This window comes from Semicossyphus pulcher, unplaced genomic scaffold, assembly GCF_022749685.1.
Source record: "Semicossyphus pulcher isolate SPU_LCO1_2020_fin unplaced genomic scaffold, fSemPul1.0.p SCAF_21, whole genome shotgun sequence".
Classification (NCBI taxonomy): domain Eukaryota; kingdom Metazoa; phylum Chordata; class Actinopteri; order Labriformes; family Labridae; genus Semicossyphus; species Semicossyphus pulcher.
The window spans coordinates 16,085,609-16,104,450 of NW_027211695.1; the positions used below are offsets into that span (position 1 = coordinate 16,085,609).

General features: G+C 44.2%; 1 protein-coding gene across 3 annotated transcripts in view; it reads left to right on the top strand.

Annotated features, from left to right (window-relative positions):
* LOC138601272 (solute carrier family 12 member 6-like) overlaps positions 1–18,816 on the top strand; it is a 28,968-nt gene extending 10,152 nt beyond the window's left edge. For all 3 annotated transcript variants that reach the window (XM_069672858.1, XM_069672859.1, XM_069672860.1), the window contains exons 3-26: positions 90–184; positions 745–873; positions 2,204–2,350; positions 2,436–2,490; positions 6,844–6,974; positions 7,082–7,323; positions 7,402–7,529; positions 7,612–7,797; positions 9,008–9,172; positions 9,264–9,362; positions 9,527–9,584; positions 9,694–9,868; positions 10,849–10,967; positions 11,089–11,187; positions 11,280–11,399; positions 11,625–11,729; positions 11,900–12,068; positions 12,159–12,354; positions 12,434–12,603; positions 12,692–12,823; positions 13,888–13,995; positions 16,265–16,497; positions 16,576–16,709; positions 16,809–18,816. In XM_069672858.1, the coding sequence (XP_069528959.1) occupies positions 90–184; positions 745–873; positions 2,204–2,350; positions 2,436–2,490; positions 6,844–6,974; positions 7,082–7,323; positions 7,402–7,529; positions 7,612–7,797; positions 9,008–9,172; positions 9,264–9,362; positions 9,527–9,584; positions 9,694–9,868; positions 10,849–10,967; positions 11,089–11,187; positions 11,280–11,399; positions 11,625–11,729; positions 11,900–12,068; positions 12,159–12,354; positions 12,434–12,603; positions 12,692–12,823; positions 13,888–13,995; positions 16,265–16,497; positions 16,576–16,709; positions 16,809–16,900 (3,287 nt within the window). In that variant the 3' untranslated portion in view covers positions 16,901–18,816. The remainder of the gene's footprint in view (positions 1–89; positions 185–744; positions 874–2,203; positions 2,351–2,435; positions 2,491–6,843; positions 6,975–7,081; positions 7,324–7,401; positions 7,530–7,611; positions 7,798–9,007; positions 9,173–9,263; positions 9,363–9,526; positions 9,585–9,693; positions 9,869–10,848; positions 10,968–11,088; positions 11,188–11,279; positions 11,400–11,624; positions 11,730–11,899; positions 12,069–12,158; positions 12,355–12,433; positions 12,604–12,691; positions 12,824–13,887; positions 13,996–16,264; positions 16,498–16,575; positions 16,710–16,808) is intronic.
* Positions 18,817–18,842: the final 26 nt, after the last annotated feature.

Sequence of the window (18,842 nt, forward strand, 5' to 3'; positions counted from 1 at the left end):
GAAAGAAAGAAGGGATGGCCACTAAATGAACAGGAGTATTAGTTACAGAGTTAGAGGTTGTTTATTTATAATCTCTTCTTTGTGTCCAGGCGATGGAAACTCCAAAATCTCCAGTGTGTACATCAACAACACTCACGGGGTGGATGACGATGACTTCTACGACAGGAACCTGGCCTTATTTGAGGTTTGATGTTATAAACGTTCTTTAAACTTTCAGAGGTAGAAACTTTTCTTCAGCCATGTGTGCGGCCGTCTATAAAATGCTCACTCTTTGAGTTTTATTGCACAGTTTGGGGATAAAAACAGAACCTCCACATGGCGGCTGTTTATTCGCCAAGTCGTCTGCTTAACTAGGGCCAGAAATAAACCAGCATTTGGCTGGTGGGTGCAGATAATTTTAGTCTTTATAGATTGTGAAGTTTCCTGGAAACAGCTCTGTCCTCCATCTCCCACTTTGTTAACAAGCCAATCAATCTGCTGCTTTCTCTCCTCATTTGCCTGCTCTTTTGCATCTTTTCCCTGTGATCATCATCTGTTCTCTCCTCCATCTTTTATCTTCCCCTCCCCACTTTCCCTCCTTCCATACCTGTTTCTTTCCTCTTTTTCCCGCCTCTTTCCTTCCTGCCATTCTTTTTTGTATCCCCCGGCTATGTGATTCCTCCCCTCGTCTCTGCTTTTGTACACCTTTTTATTCCTTCCTTATTCCACCCTTTGTTCCCCCTCCCTCTTCTTTTCGTGCCACAGGAGGAGATGGACACTCGGCCGAAGGTGTCGTCTCTGCTCAATCGCCTGGCCAACTACACCAACCTGACACAGGGCGCCAAGGAGCACGAGGAGGCCGAGAACATCGGGGAGAAGAAGAAAGCAGGCAAGGTACACCAGACTCTGTGTGCCTCACTCAGTACAGTAAAAACACTAAACGAACACAATTTTAACCTTCTATTTTGGTGGAATTAAATACTTTTCTAGTGAAGCTGTTTGCAGCCTGCACAAAGCAAAACATCAGTTCTGAGCAAATGCACTGCAGCACTACGATGCCTCTAACCAATCAGATTATATGATCCCCAATGTACTTTGTCTTTGGGTGTAACAGGTACAAAGTGTAAACATCACCAAAAGAAGTATCATGAATTCGGCACACGCTCCATCTTTAATAATATAAAGTAGAGATAGACCGATATGGTTTTTCAGGGCCGATACCGATACCGATTATTAGTAGTGAAGGAGGCCGATAACCGATATTTGAAGCCGATATTTATTTGAAGTAAAAGTGAAAATATTGGCGTCAAAATTTTGAAAACAAACTCCAAAACTTTGTTTAAATGCCTTTAAGCATATGCATCAGAGCCAAAATAACCCAGTTTTAAATTGATCTCTTATCGGCCGTCGGATTTAAAAAAAAAAAAAAAAAAAAAAAGGCCGATGCCGATATGCGTCAAAATGCCGAATATCGGCGCTGATGACTAATATAAAGGAATAAAAAAGGAAAGAAACATGAAGCAAAGACGATGATATATTTTGTTATCGGCCTCTTCACTCACAATGTGGAAGTAAAAGAACAGTAGGATGTGACCCTGATCTGCACCGCAATCCTGGCTGATAAGGAGCCAACAGGCGGAGATAAGAGCGTCTCAGAGATTTATGATTTCCACCCTGGTCTGGCTGCACGTTTGCAGGATTGGACATGTTTGCCACAAACAGCCGGGAAGCTTAAACCACAAACATTTAAAGTCTTACCCTGTGGCCACGCTGTGTGTTCAGTGTAAGCATTAACATGACTGTGGGGCACCACTTGCGGTGGTGAGGTGATGTCATCTCCAGCCAGGGTTAGGTGCACTGCCAGGTGGGGTGTGGAGCTCTTGTGCAGCAGCTTGGAGTATTTTAAAACATATTTCCACATGAATGTGTTTAGTTATAGGACTACGAACTGATGCTTTAATGATCTTATTATCACAATAACCTTTAAACAATCAGCTACATTAATCTAACAGCACTGCACACGTCTCCTGCCAACATGAGGCCCTTGTAACAGCAGAACACAAAATACCTTTAATTAAAAGTCGCCAAAAGTGTTTGATTACATTGAAATAGTTTGGAGAGAGTAGAAAAAAGGGGAATGTTTCTATGAAGTCTTCTGTCTGTGTTAATAATAGACAATGGAATTCTGTTTTCCCTCCGTCTCCCTGCTGTGTCCTCCCTCCAGTCGCCTCAGATGGGCACGTTTATGGGCGTGTACCTGCCGTGCCTCCAGAACATCTTGGGCGTCATCCTGTTCCTGAGGTTGACCTGGGTGGTGGGAACAGCCGGGGTGCTGCAGAGCCTGTGTATCGTCTTCCTCTGCTGCTGCTGTGTGAGTGTTTAAGTGTCGAGACAAGCAGGATAAGACAGAAATAAGAACTCCGTAAGTGTGCTAAAATCTGTCTGTCGCCCTGCAGACGATGTTGACTGCAATATCCATGAGTGCAATCGCCACCAACGGAGTCGTACCAGGTATTCCTTCTCCTTCCACTCTTTACCTGTCATCATTTCCACACACCGGGATCCAAAGGCACAGTGAAGCTGTGATATTCTCTTAGTACACTTAACTTAAATCCAAAGTTTAATTGAATTTCCTGATGAACATAAAGCAGAGGATTAGACGTGCCAACGTTAGGGTGCTTCTCTTTGCTCCATGTCATCATAAGCTAATATGTTGTAGCTTATTTTTGGGCCCATCGTACTTAACATTTTGACATTTATCATTATTCTATTATTTTTACTTGGACAAAAGAAAACATTAGATCATCAAAGCAGGCTGGATTGGTCAGTGGGTTATGGTTCTTCTTCACACTATAACTGCATTATACACATAATGCTGCTGTAATTGCTGCTAGGTAATTTGACTCATTGTTCTTGATGGCATTTTAATGATTAAGAACAGTAGACATGGATGCAGCTACCTTTTGGGTCCAAGAGTTCTGGATAGGGCTGAGACCAAATTTCGATACGGCAATATATAGGCGCGTTGGTGTTCTGTAGCACGGTCTTATGCTAGAAGCGTAGCTCTGTTTTTGGAAGTGCGTGAGAGTAGAGGAAAGAGTGATCGGTAGCTTTATTAACAACAGAACTAATGTAAAGTTTAGGCTGCGTTTGTGGATGATAAAGACTACGAGACTCAAGCCGAGCTCCCGTGTCTAGCTTGGCATATTAAAGTGACGGGAGTTAGCCCAGAAGCTAGCTACAGCCTCGGCCTCTTGAGCTGAACAACAGTGCTAGCCGCAAGTGGCCCTCGCACCTTTTGTGCATGCTGCAGCAGCAGGGTGTGCATGAGCAACAAGATGTGCTGCAGCCGCTAGGTGTGCTAAGAACCAACTATAATGAAAGAAACCATGTTTGAGAAAAATGTATTTGACGCGTATTTTGATTTTATAGTTTGACTCATGTCCCATCTGTTAACATGGAGGAGGCGGGCCTTATGAGCTATACTGCAGCCAGTCAGCAGGGGGCGATAGGGAGGGTTTGGCTTCACTTTTAGGGAGCTGTCATGTCGGCCATCTTTTTATACAGCCTATGGTCTGAACGCTGCTCATGTGCTTTATCTAAAGACATACCAAGATATGAATTGAGCTTGCAGGAGTCTAATAGAGACTTGTGGTTTTGAATGCGTCTCCCAAACATCAGGCTGCTTTTATGGCATTCACAGTGGGATGTAAATAACAGGAGGCCCCAGAAAGTTGACAGAAAAGCTGCAGGTATCTGAAGCTGTAATTATCACAGTGGTACGCTTGAAAAACACTGACCAGTAAATGTAAAAATCTGAAGGGAGCTTTGGTCATCAGAGCTTAATAATAGTACTTACACGTTATTTCTACCTGTGGAAGCAGCGCTGAAGGTGGTACGTGACGTTTAGCTGCTCCTTCTCCAGCTCTGATAAAATACATGTTCTTTTTTTTTCTAATGAGTGTATTTGTGTTTGTCCCGTCTCTCCCTCTGTCTGCCTCTCCCTGTCTGTCTGAACACACATTAAAAATCCCAGCATAATTGGAATATCCCAAATGTCCAAGTAGTGCGATGTCTCCACGAGCATGTGACATTTTGAATCACCGATCGTAGAACAAAAACTCGGTAACATAGAGAATCTAACATTTCATTCCACGCTGTCTTCGTCTCACCTGAACAGCTCCATGCTTTCTCACCATCTCGTCTCAGATGGTAGTTAATGCTGTGTGTTTACTGTGGTTAATGTAAACGAGTGATCTGTCGTGTTTGGCTTCTCAAATACAGCTCAGATACTACCTTATGAAAAGCTTAGCGGCTCAGTTTTGTTGCAATCTTTGATATTACACACATTTAAACTTCAACTTTTTTTCTATTCTTGGTGCCTTTTTATTACCGGGCTGCATTTTGGAAGCCAAACACTGAACTCTGAGCTGACGATCAGTAGTGTATTTGTAGTTTCTCTTACTGTATGATTCCCCCATGTGCTCTGTTTTATAACTGGTTCAAATGGTATCAGCAAATGAAGCTCACTGTTTTTGGAGATCATTTAGAGATCACACGATTCAGGTGTTTATCAGGGTTAGCCGGTATGACCCGTCATTTGTATCTCGGTACTCGGCCAGATGCAGCGTGGATGATGACAGTGCTGCGTGGCTATGGCGGGTTGAAATTCAACACGATCTATGAAAATTAGGAATAGACCGATTATCGGCCGGGCCGAATATCGGCGCCGATATTCGGCATTTTGACGCATATCAGCATCGGCCTTTTTTTTTTTTTTTTCAATCCGACGGCCGATAAGAGATCAATTTAAAACTGGGTTATTTTGGCTCTGATGCAGTCACTACTCTGTCTCCAGCATTGTCCCACCCACAGCACTGTTTGGTTACACGCAGAGCCATGGGACGGGTAACAGCCAATCAGCAGTGAAAGCTGTGCATGCAGAGTGCTCACACACACGGCGGAGAGGAGAAAAAGTTCATTTCTTTGCAAATTTTATTTAACTTTGTTTTAATAAAACTTCAGAAAGTTATTTATTTATTTAGTTAAATTTTCAGTTAACTTTATAAGAGATGCTGCTGACCCTGGGAACTCCCTGCGCATTTTGTTTGTTTGTTTAATAAACATATGCTTAAAGGCATTTAAACAAAGTTAAGTGTTGGAGTTTGTATTATTCAAAATTTTGACGCCAATATTTTCACTTTTACTGCAAATGAATATCGGCTCCAAATATCGGTTATCGGCCTCCTTGACTACTAATAATCGGTATCGGTATCGGCCCTAAAAAAACCATATCGGTCTATCTCTAATGAAAATGTTATCCGGGAGAGAGCGTGGATTCTTGCTTTAGAACCGGATAAAAACAACCCTAAGTATCCGCCTCACTGAGGAGAAAGGTTAATAATAGCAAAGCTGTCTCAATGGGTTGGATGGCTTCGACTTTGCAAAAGCAGCAGTTCTGTTCAATGAAGCCGCCGCACACTGTTTGGAATTTGGACCATCGAGGCCTTTTTTTCTTCTTTTTTAGACCTGCATTGGCTTCTTCATGGAGCTTATTGTAAAGTTATTTTATTAAACGTTAATGGAATGCAAAGACACACATTTAGGATGATGTCTAATGAATTCATTCCTGCTGAATTTATTAATTAATCAGGCAGATATGGCTATTCAAAGCTAATGTCCGATAATTTTTCTTTATGGTCAGAATTCTGGAATATTAACGGACAAATTGGCCGTCAAAAAAAAGTCCAGCGTAAACTTTTTTTCTTTTTCTTTTGCGATACTTCGGATAGTACGTCTCTGATAACCTGGTTCTTGTGCTTTACATGACCGTCCCGCTAAGAGAAACAGTTGAGGTACGCCATCTTCCTACATGGCTAGCTCGCTTAGAAATGAAAATACACTAGAAGCGTTGATGATTTCTTACAGCTCTTAAAATAAAATCAACGTATTTCTTTCACTTCTTTTAAAAATACAGAGTTATGGTGATGGTGGTATCTGGCTGAACCTGATGTCAGATGAGCTGTTATTTTGTTTCTCATAGTGAGGCACACAAGAGATTTCAGGCATCTTTGATACGTAACCTTGAGAAATGGAAACTTATTTTTAACCAAACTCTATTTTTCATTTGACAAAAGGAGCTGAAGTTGTAAAATGTTAGATGTGCTCTTAATTGAGGTTCTTAAGTAGCTTATAAATGGTTCCATTTTGATCAAAACGAGGAACTAAAAGTAAAAAATAAGTTCTAGTTTGTACAGAGGACCCTCCTTACGCAGACTGACTGCGTCCCCTGACTTCCTTCTTTGCCCCCGTCGTCATTACTACAGCCTCTGCAGGTCGCCGCCTATATGGGCCATAAAATGCTGTTTGCACTGACAACCTGTACAGAGGTATTTCTGTAAGGACGGTCCTTCAATACAGTCCTTTTTCTCCAAGTTTCCTCGGGCTGCAGCAGGTTAACTCTGTGAGCTGAAAACAGTCGTTTGCAGATACGATTTGACCAAAGATCTTCTGACTCTGATGTGTCATGTAGAACATTATGCTTATTTCTTCAAGCATAGGATGACTTCTCTCATCAGCTGTCCCCTTTTCTCTATGTCTTTACCTCCTAACATCATAATGGCACTAACATCCACCTCTCTCTCTCTCTCTCTCTCTCGCTCTGTTTTTTTGTCCCATCTCTTCTTCTCCATCCTCTCTCCCTCTTTCTATCTTTAATTTTACCCCCATTCCTTATTCTTCTACCACCCTACCTCCCTCCTTTCTTCCTCTCCATTTCCATATTTTCCAACCCTTATGTACAACCTGCCCCGCTCTCTCTCTCTCTCCCTCCCTCTCTTCCTATTTTCTCTCCTCCACCTCCAGCGGGAGGCGCCTACTTCATGATCAGTCGCTCTCTGGGTCCAGAGTTCGGGGGTGCAGTTGGTCTGTGTTTCTACTTGGGCACCACCTTCGCTGGAGCCATGTACATCCTGGGAGCCATCGAGATCCTCCTGGTAGGTTTTGTTCTCTCATTATCTCTTTATCTGAGGTTTAATTTGTAGTTTTTATTCCATGTAGAAGAAAGGAATAACAGTTTGTCTCACTTTGATCGCTCCTCCAGATGTACATCGCACCTAAGGCGGCCATTTTTGAATCCAAGCACCCCGAAGGCGAAGGGGCGGCCATGTTGAACAACATGCGCGTCTACGGCTCCATCTGCCTCCTCCTCATGTCCCTGCTGATCTTCGTGGGCGTCAAGTACGTCAACAAACTGGCCTCCGTCTTCTTGGCCTGCGTCATCGTCTCCATCGTCTCCATCTACGTCGGCGCGCTGGTGTCCGCCTTCAAACCGCCGAATTTCCCGTAAGTGTTTCGATCACACTTTTACACTAATACAGCGCTGACTCTCGCGGTTTTGACCGACCACGCTTCCGTCTGCAGCGTGTGCATGCTGGGAAACAGAACGATCAGCGGCCATGAAATAGTCGACAACCAGTGTGCGAAGACCAACATGGTGCAGATCAACGAGCCGGTGGAGAGTTCCGACGGCAACAACACGAGTATCAATGGTAGGGAGGGGACCAAGGTCAGATTTGTTTGATCTGAACCATAGCCATAGAGTTATTTTGACATGCTGTTTCCTCCCATTAGACAACAGCACTGTGGGCCCGACCTTTGACCCCAGCATGGCTCCCCCTCAGGTGGAGAAGACCACGTATCTTTGGAAGCGTTTCTGCGAGGGATCCGAACTCAACGCCTCCTGCGACAAATACTTCATGTCCAACAACTTTTCAGAGATCGATGGGATCCCCGGCCTGGCCAGCGGGATCATCTCAGGTACAGTGTGTTTTTGTGTGCTGTGGACATTACTTACACACATGTGTAGTGTTAATAATAACTTAGTGAAACATAGAGTAGCAGAAAAGGCCATTTTGTTTGCTTTAATCCACCTAAACCAAGATTTTTTCGGCTCTTATTTAATTTAATAATAGCTAAATTGTTTAAGGATATTTGTTGACTTTAAGTATTAGATACAGTTAAAGGATTAGTTGGACATTTTTGGAAATATAGAAAGTATATGTTGCCACTGCGGTTAATATGAAGTCACAGTTAGCAGCAAATTAGCTTAGCTTAGCATAAAGACTTGGAGACCGAGGGAAACAGCGAGCATGGCTCTATTTAAAGACAACAAACGCTTGCCTACGAACACGTATAGAGCCCCATTCAGGAACATCTGTATCTTGTTTGTTTAATTCATAATACAACTTAAAGGGCCAGTTTGCTGATTTTCAACCTCAGTCCTATCGTGCTATCATGGGGAGCTAACGGCGTTATGAAAAAATAAAAAATGCAATTTGGCTCTGTGCCTTTGGAGGACGATATCTGCTTCTCCAATGGGCCCTGGAAAACCTCCGCCAGAGCTCGCTAATCTACACTTCCTCAATCTAGGACGCCCGCCTCTGATGTCATGTCTCATTCAAAATCGTCAGGTTTGAAACGTAGGCTGCAGACCTGAAGATTTTTAGACGATCCACCGGTATATTCTCGTCGTATTTCAGATTCTGTACCGCACAATAGTATTTCACTCCAGCGTCTCTCGCTGGGCTGTTCCTTTCAGAGGGAGGGGCGCAATGCACGCTGGGTGTTGTAGGAATGTAGAATGGACGAAACAACGAGCTGTTACAGCTTCTTTAAGTGTGGGGCGCTAGTTTGGCTCAGTTAGTAGAGCAGGCGCCCGATGTACAGAGTTCAGCTGTCTTATAAATAATGACAAAAGCCAAAAAAACCCTGAATTTTATGGGGAGCTACATGCTAGAAAAAGGCCCAGTTTCAGGTCATATCTACCATTTATTGAACAAGATTTTGAACCAGCATCAAACTAGAATGAGCTGTTTTTTTAAACCAAAACAACCATGGAAAGGCTAGAGACCTTACTGGAGGTACACTTGACTAAAGCCCACATTATAGTTTTTCCTACACGCGAGGACAACACAATAATACCTCCATCATGTCACTAATGAGCGCGTGTTGAATCTCCTCCCCACAGAGAACCTGTGGAGCTCCTACCTCAGCAAAGGAGACGTGCTGGAGAAAGGCTCCCTGAACTCGTCTCACGACGCACATCCGCCATTCACTCATCAGCCTTACGTGTTCGCCGACATCACCACCTCCTTCACGCTGCTGGTCGGCATCTTCTTCCCCTCTGTCTCAGGTACACACTGCTTCCTGCAAATCCACGACCTGAATACTAATGGAGATGCTTTTACTAATGATCCCTTTTAATGCTTCCTGCGTTTCTTCAGGAATCATGGCTGGTTCTAACCGGTCCGGAGATCTGAAAGATGCCCAGCACTCCATCTCAGTCGGCACCATCCTCGCCATCCTCACCACCTCCCTCATCTGTATCCTTCCTTTAAATTTAAGCTGCTAAATCCAAACAAAAACTACTTTTTAATACGTTTTATGAGAGCCACTTTATGCTAAACTCTGAGCTCCTTTTTGGCACTTTAATGTCTCAAAGGGACTTAATTGGATCAGAGTGTTTTCCTGAGTGTTGTCCCTTCAGACCTGAGCAGCGTCGTTCTGTTTGGAGCCTGCATCGACGGAGTGGTCCTCAGAGACAAGTCCGTGCACCTGCTCTTATATCTCTATATATTTGTGTCTTTTATGAGCTTTATGAAACATAAGCTGCCATAAAAGCTCTAAATAACTGTATTATTGTGTCTGCTGCAGGTTTGGGGACTCGGTGAAGGGGAACTTGGTGGTGGGGACTCTGGCCTGGCCGTCCCCCTGGGTCATTGTGATCGGCTCTTTTTTCTCAACATGCGGCGCAGGCCTCCAGTCTCTGACCGGCGCACCCCGGCTCCTGCAGGCCATCGCTAAAGACAACATCATCCCCTTCCTCCGAGTAAGAGCGCCAGATTTCCTTTACATCTCCCTACATCGCTGTCTTTCAACGCTAAAGCAACCACTCACAGCTGGATGCCGATTGTCTCTTTTCCCATTGCCAGTGAAGTTTACTCCTGTCGGTCTCTTTGATGTTACGGTGGTTAGGTCTTTATAGTCCGTTTATCAAACTCGGCGCGACAAAATTGGAACGATGTTCGAGTGCTGCTCAGACGGAGACGGGTTGAATTTGTAGCTGAGATGACGAGGAGTCGGAGAAGTTACCGACAGAGCATGGCACCGTGCCGGAAAGGGGGCGGAGATTAGCGTGTCGGCACGGCGATAAGCAAAAAAGCCGGGTGTTAGCAGGTTAGTGGAAATAGAGCTCAAATGACACCTTCTGGAGGGCACGAGAAAAACTGAAACAAGCAGAATGGAAGATAAATTCTCCTTGTCGGGATCGCCCTTTGTGTGAGGGAACATCAAGGCAGGGAACATAGGTGTATGAATGTGTTGTGGCGGACAGCATATAGCTGAAATGTTTACCTTTGGCATGCATCGAACACTACCAATACCTGTGTCCCGCCTGCCTGAATCTGTGAGCAGCATCACTCTCAGCCCGGCTGTGGCATGTTCAGTTCAGCTCCAGCCAACATGAGGGAATAATTATGTTATTACACTTTATATTGACCGAAAAAACCTCCATTATGATTTTTACCACTGAACATATGCTTCAGTAAATACCTCGTGTCCATAAACAGACTGTTAAAGCATGACAATAAGGTGCAAAGCTTGCTGTGCAGCCTAAAGATATTCTCACTCCCACACAACATGTGTCACTCTGGAGTTACGTGAACAAACGCAGAGTAAGAGAGGGGAAAACAACAACAAAAAATGTCTAATTCACTTTGTGTTTATGTTTACGCTCTTTTCCTGTGTTTGTGTGTGTGTGTGTGTGTGTGTGTGTGTGTGTGTGTGTGTGTGTGTGTGTGTGTGTTCCAGGTGTTCGGCCATGCGAAGGCTAACGGGGAGCCCACGTGGGCCCTGCTGCTGACGGCCCTGATCGCCGAGCTGGGGATCCTCATCGCCTCTCTGGACCTGGTGGCTCCAATATTAACAATGTGAGACCATGAAGCATGCATGCATGTTTGTTTTTTTATATATATATGTGTGTGTGTGTGTGTGTGTGTGTGTGTGTGTGTAGGGGGAACATCCTCCTTTTGATTTCTTTTCTTCTTTCAGGTTCTTCCTGATGTGCTATCTGTTCGTGAACATGGCCTGTGGCCTCCAGACCCTCCTGAGGACGCCTAACTGGAGGCCCCGCTTTTCCTACTATCACTGGTACTACCACACACACGCACACACACGCACACACACTCGCACACACACTCGTATATAAACTCTCTCTGATGTGTGCCTCTGCTGCGTAACAGGGCCTTGTCGTTTTTGGGGATGATTATCTGCCTGGCGCTCATGTTCGTATCCTCCTGGTACTACGCAATCATCGCCATGGTGATCGCCACTATGATCTACAAGTACATTGAGTACCACGGGTATGTTGCCATGGAGATGTATTCCCACACTACCACATGATAGTACATGTACAGCATGGTCAAGAGTGGTGTGTGAAAGTGTTTGTCACTCTAATTCTAGTGTGACGTGTGTGTGTGCGTGTGTTAGGGTAGTTCCCAATATACACAGTGCATATTACAGTATATATCTTTATAACTTCATGTGTCATGTGTGTGTGTGTGTGTGTGTGTGTGTGTGTGTATCAGAGCGGAGAAGGAGTGGGGGGATGGGATCCGCGGGCTGTCGCTCAGTGCGGCCCGTTATGCCCTCCTGAGGCTGGAGGAGGGACCGCCGCACACCAAAAACTGGAGGTAGAGTACTGACCGCTGCTATACACAACCTGACACCACATCTATTATTAATCATCAGCATGAACCTCAGCGTACAGGTCTTTTTATTAAATACAATAGCAGGATATCTTCCTGCTGCCTTCATTCTTAAAATCCACATCCATTAACTCGCACTAGTCTTCCTCCCACAGGCCGCAGGTGCTGGTCTTACTAAAACTGGACGAGGACGCCCACGTCAAGTCTCCTCGCCTGCTGACGTTCGCCAGCCAGCTGAAGGCGGGAAAGGGCCTGACCATCGTCGGCACGGTCGTCTCCGGAAACTTCCTGCAAAGCTACGGAGAGGCCCTCGCCGCTGAACAGGTGGGAACAAGTCGGTGACGACCAAAACAGGAAGTGCTTTTACTCACAGAGAATTTATAGACGCGATACCTTTCGTTCCTCCCGTTTCAGACTCTGAAGCACCTGATGGATAAGGAGCGAGTGAAGGGGTTCTGTCAGTGCATCGTGGCGCAGAAGCCGCGGGAAGGGATCAGTCACATGATCCAGTCCAGCGGGCTCGGGGGAATGAAACCCAACACGGTGGTGATGGGCTGGCCGCACGCCTGGAGGCAGAGCGAGGACCCCCAGTCCTGGAAGACATTCATCAGTGAGTCAAAGAAAGATGAACTGATCTGTCAAATGTGACAGATAGCAGTCTAACAGCGCCCCCTCTCTTTTACTTCCAGACACAGTGCGGGTGACCACCGCAGCCCACCTGGCCCTGCTGGTGCCCAAAAACATCTCCCTGTTCCCCAGCAACAGCGAGCCCTGCACAGAGGGATACATCGACGTCTGGTGGATCGTCCATGACGGAGGGATGCTGATGCTGCTGCCCTTCCTGCTGCGCCAACACAAAGTAACAGCATTTTTCTGTGCGTCTTTTTTCGACGATAATTTTGCTGCATCTTTAATTAACATTGAGCGATTATGCTCGCCCCCGTCAGGTGTGGCGGAAGTGCGGGATGCGGATCTTCACGGTGGCCCAGATGGAGGATAATTCCATCCAGATGAAGAGGGATCTGGCAACCTTCCTCTACCACCTCCGCATTGAGGCTGAGGTGGAAGTAGTGGAGATGGTACGCTCGTCTCACTTAAGGGGCTTTATCAGCATCGGTCTTTCATGCTTGGAAATTATTCAAGATTATTATGTATTTTTTTCCCCTGCAATATGGATGAAAAATATTTAGTGATTGGCAAATCATTCTTTTAGAACTTAATGTGCAGGCAGGTTTGGTTTTGCCGTCACTAGAAATGCAACTATAGCAAGTAATTTATCATCACTAACCTTCGATATGTTTTAAGACTTAAACTATACAACAAACTACTTAACTTCAAACTGTGTCCAGCGACAAAAACATCCTGAAATGCTGGCAGTTACGACGAAAGCACACAGTTATTGCAGTGGCAAGGATATACAGCGTATAGTTTTAACTTTCTTGTTCTGACTTCATGACTCCTGGGGCTTCCCCCATTTGCAACCAGGGACAAAAACTTGCCAACTAACAGAAGGGGATTTCGTCCGTTGCCCTTTAAAGATGTGATGTTTGGCATTGCTTTGAGCTTGTCTAAAGTCGCCTTCCTACTGGAGTCACAAAAAGCCATAGTAGGTTACTGTTTATTCGCAACACTTGCAGAGCTTTAAAATACCAAATTACAAGAATACAATTACCACAAAGTAGAGATAGACCGATATGGTTTTTTCAGGGCCGATACCGATTATTAGTAGTCAAGGAGGCCGATAACCGATATTTGGAGCCGATATTCATTTGCAGTAAAAGTGAAAATATTGGCGTCAAAACTTTGAATAATACAAACTCCAACACTTAACTTTGTTTAAATGCCTTGAAGCATATGTTTATGAAACAAACAAACAAAAAGCGCAGGGAGTTCCCAGGGTCAGCAGCATCTCTTATAAAGTTAACTGAAAATTTAAATAAATAAATAAATAAAAGTTTTATAAAGTAAATAAAACAAAGTTAAATAAAATTTGCAAAGAAATGAACTCTTATCGGCGTCGATAATTGGTCTCCCCCTACCACAAAGCATGCAGAGGAAAATCTGGGACATTTGCTTCTACTTTAATTGTCTATAAGCGTACAAACATTCAGCTCTGCCTTTGTCTCTCCTCTCCTCCTCTCAGCATAACAGCGACATCAGCGCGTACACCTACGAAAGGACCCTGATGATGGAGCAGAGGTCTCAGATGCTCCGGCAGATGCGTCTCTCGAAATCAGACAGAGAGAAAGAGGTAAGCTCGGTCAGAACACGGGTGATGACAGGGTATAGATTTGAACATGGGGAGTCGAAGCAGGACAGGAAGTCACTCTTAACTGTCTAAACAAAACCTCCACAGTTGACATTGAGTAGAGAATTAAGAGAGTGTTGGTTAATTAATTATTTAGTTTTCATGCTTAAAGCAGAAGGTGGAGAGAGGCGAAGAGTTTGCTCCAGTCCTGTGACACATGACAGGATCAGAGGCTCACATGTGTTTTAGATCTAACGCTGTGCTTCTACCTTCTAACAGTTAAATCCAGGTGCATTTAACTCACCTGGAACATGACAGGATATCTCTGTAGGAGCAGTGTGTCGCTTTCAGCTGTGTCAATAAACTTTGTGTCCTCTCCTTTCGCCGTCGGCGCCCTCAGCGTGTGCGCTGGAGTTTTGATGATGTAAGTTGGTAACACTGTCGTAAAGAATGAGCTGTTTGACGTAGAGCCGGTTAGACATTAGCAGCCCCTCTGAATGTATCGCTGAAGAAAAGAGGTTCGAGATCATTGAATCCTTCAGACAAAGTCAAACTATAACTGATAGCATATTTAAGAAGCATTTGTACAACGAAAGTTGGGTGCTTCTCCCTCGTGGTTTATTGTCATGAATAGAAAAAAATCTGCCACTTGGGAATGCTTTTCTAATTGTATTGCCCCTGACCTTTGACCTCTGTCGTAAAAATAGAGATCAGTCCAAACAAATTCAGTTTCTCTAAAGGTTCTTTATCTGAAGGATCTGAGCTCCATGATAGAGTTAACATTTGCTGATCTGAGTCAAATGTGCGTTTTATTGTTCAACTCTGTAAAATTTGCATGATTTAAATGTAGTTTAAACTCTAGTAGTTTAAACTACACTCTAGACTCTAGTCTTGTAGTTTAACTCTTTGTATGTATTTAATGGTTTATGATTCAGTCAAACGAAATATAGTCGCGAGCAACCTTTTTTTACACGACGCAGACGAGACGAGTTAAAAAAAAGATCTTTGATAATAAAAACTGACGACACAAATGTTTTTAGCGTTTCTGTTAACGAGACGAGGCGGGACCAAAATGTTGGTGGTCGCTGCCGGACATTAAAAATGCATGTTTTCTCCCACTGTGCGTCTTTGTTACCTGTCAGTCAAAATGCAAGCAATGCATTCCTGTAACTGGAACCCGGATAAGGATAACGGGCATCACGAAGGTGGTGATGAACTTTCTTGTTTAAAGGGCTAGTTCGACGATTTTCAACCTCAGTCCTATCGTGCTATCGTGGGGAGCTAACGCCATTATGTTAGAAAAAAATGCAATTTGGCTCTGTGCCTTTGGAGGACGCTATCCGCTTCTCCAATGGCCCCTGGAAAACCTCCACCAGACTACGTAAAAGGCCAGGAAGCTCGCTAAACTACACTTCCTCAATCTAGGACGCCCGCCTCCGATGTCATGTCTCGTTCAGAATCGTCAGGTTTGAAATGTAGACTGCAGACCTGCAGATTTTTTAGACGATCCACCGGTATATTCTCGTCATATTTCAGATCCCGTCCCGCTCTGATCCGTTGCCTGCAGTGAAACAGTAATATTTCACTCCAGCGTCTCTCGCTGGGCCGTTCCTTTCAGAGTCAGGGGCGCAATGCACGCTGGGTGTTGTAGGAATGTAGAATGGGCGAAACCACAAGCTGTTTGAACAACTTTCTCCACAGCTATGGTGCCGATTTCAAATATTATTGCTTCTATCGATTACAGAGAACACCAGCTTTGACTGACAGCGGCTCCTTCCAGGGGAGAACTGCTCCTTTAATGTGAAGCGATGATGAGAAGTAATCTTTAGATGCTGCGTCCTCATTGTTCTTTTCCTTTTTTTTTCTTTGGATGCTCTGCTGAAATTAAAGTGATATTTTTACCTGAAGCAAACGGGTCATATTTTCTCAAGAGAGAAACATTTTGGCTAAACTAAAACTATAAAGGGTAAAAATGACTAAAACTAAGAATTATTTTCGTCCTGCAAATCTTTGACTTTGTATCCTTAAAAATGATTCAGTTGCCATTTGACTCAGGTCCTATCTAACTAAAGTAGTCCCTGTAGTTCTCCTGATCCTCTGCCAGAGTCGATGCAGCTGCCAGCTAGGTGAGAGTCTGTTCCCTGTAGGTGAAGCTTCCCCCCCTGGAGTCCCCTCTCAAACACCTCCAATGACAAGACAAACTCTGACGGAGAGCAGAGGAGTACAAGAAAAAAGGTTCAGATCAGAAGCCACATGTTTGTGTGTTTATCAGGCCCAGCTGGTGAAGGATCGTAACTCCATGCTGCGCCTGACGAGCATCGGATCGGACGACGACGACGACACAGACGGCAACGAGCGAGAGAGGCCGGTGAGCAGCGGTGGCAGCTCGGAGCACCACCGGAGAGTCCAGATGACCTGGACCAAAGAGAAGAGCTCGCAGTACAGAGCCTCGCACTCGGGCTGCTCCACGCCCGAAGGCTTCAGAGACATGCTGAGCATGAGACCGTGAGCGCGACACACCTCTCTGATCAGGTCCGAGCATTTTTAACAACAGGTTTTTAAGCGTGTCTCTTTTTCCTTCAGGGATCACTCCAACGTCAGGCGGATGCACACCGCCGTCAAGCTCAATGAGGTCATCGTCAACAAATCCCACGATGCCCGGCTGGTCCTGCTCAACATGCCCGGACCCCCCAGGAACACAGACGGAGACGAGAACTGTATCCTTATCTTTGACTCTTTACACTCTATGATTGGTTATTTGTGTTCATTTGACATGTCTCATTATGCCGACACAACGTCCTTAACTCTGCGACCAGACATGGAGTTCCTCGAGGTCCTGACAGAAGGTCTGGAGCACGTCCTGCTGGTCAGAGGTGGAGGAAGTGAGGTCATCACCATCTACTCCTGATTGGACAAAAAGAGGAAGCAGGAGTTAAAGAGGAAACCGATCGCGCGGAAGTGAGGCGGCGGCGGAGGAGGGCCTGTGAGCTCTGGATGGGGGGCGTGGCCTAAAAAGAGAGGGACTGTCATTGGCTGCAGCGTCAGCCATCGCGCCCAACACCCCGCCCACCCTTCAGCCCTTTTTCCTTTCATCTCCACTCTTTCCTGTCATGACGAGGGTTTCCATTCCACTTGTGTCGACACAGAAATGCCAACACAGTTCCACGAGAGTGATCAGCTGTGTGTGTGTGTGTGTGTGTGTGTGTGTGTGTGTGTGTGTGTGTGTGTGTGTGTGTGTGTGTGTGTGTGTGTGTGTGTGTAAAAGTGGCCTGAAGGAAGTTTGGTGTGTTGGGTATGAATGATGAGAGCGCGAGGCTGCGAGGTGTCCCACTGACGAGACTCAGGGTTGCTTTTGGTGCAGAATGTATTCTGGAAGCAGATGTGAGTGCGAGCGGAGCCTGAATGTCTGACTTCAGTGTTTAATGTTGTTTTTTCTCCATGAAGACACTCAATTTTATTTCATCTCTCTATACAAACTGGGAAACTTACAGTGCTGCAAAGGAAGTTTGAATTCTTGTTCACATTTTTAACAAGGAGCAGTCGTGTTTATCGTTTAACTGCAAATCAACATGTTTCCTGTCTTACCTCAGAGAGTTAGGTATGGAGAGGTAGATAGATCGGAGATGGGGAGGTTTTGGCTTCACTTTTAGGGAGCTGTCATGTCGTCCATAAAAGTATAGTAAGTTATTTCTCACTTAGTTTCTTCTGAATTATTAGATAAAAATCGACTTAATTTATGGGATAAAAATTGAAATATTCTGGAGGAAATTCAAAATATCTGATTAAATTTGTGGTTTAAAATCGCAGTATTTGTGAAAAAAAAGTATAAGAAAAATAAAGATTAAGATAAAGATAAAACCAACGATTTTAAGGACAAAAGGCCAACTTCTAAAATAGGATTTTTTAGGGATTTTATTTAAATTTTGGGATAAAATTCCAAATTTTGAAATGAGAAAGTCCAACTTTTCAGGTATTGCTTCAATTCGTGAGAAAAAAAATTTAAAGATGAGAAGTCAACTGAAATTTGGGGCTACATTTCCAAATTTTTAGATTAATAGCATCATTTTTTTGGATAAGATTCAAACAAAGTTAAATTCTTAAATCAAAGTTTTGAGATGATTTGTATGGCTTTTCTTTCATATTTATGACTTTGTCTTTTCTCCTTCTTGGTTAAAATGGGCTTCCATACACCTTTTTCTCCATAATCCCATAAAAACAGAAACGACTATCAAACTGCATGCGGGTTGTTCACCGGGAAACTTTGTGACTGCAGCTCAGTTAGTTTGGAAAACGAGTTAAGTCCTGTGCTTGTTTTTATGACGGTCTACAGAGAAGGATTTGAACATCAGTATCATGTTGACAAACTAGATCATGGAGAAGAGAACCAATGCACTGCATGCTGTCAATACGTCACCGTCAATTGGAGAAAAATGTCTGCAATGTATGAATGATAAACGGTGTTTTCATTCCCTCTAACGAGAATAGTAGCTGCACTTCATGTGAGCTTGTGCCCTGAAATATCTCCACCTCACCATACACCCGAAATAAACCTGCTGATTCCTGCTGTTTGTGTGTCTGAAAGAGTGCGTCTGTGTGTGAGTGAGCGCTTGATGCTAACGGAGCTGTAAACTTAGAGGTGTGTGATTCCACTCTAATGCTTTTGTTCTTTTTTTACAGTGTTATTGTGCAGGGATTCTTTTATGTTCATTGTTTTATGTTCTTATGTTCAAAAAGATCCCAAGTTTTATCTTTTTTTAATTACATTAATATAAAAAGGAAGCATAAAAAAACTGCTTGAAAAAATAACGGAAGAAATAAAGCAATTTTGAAAGAAAAGTGATATTAGCTGT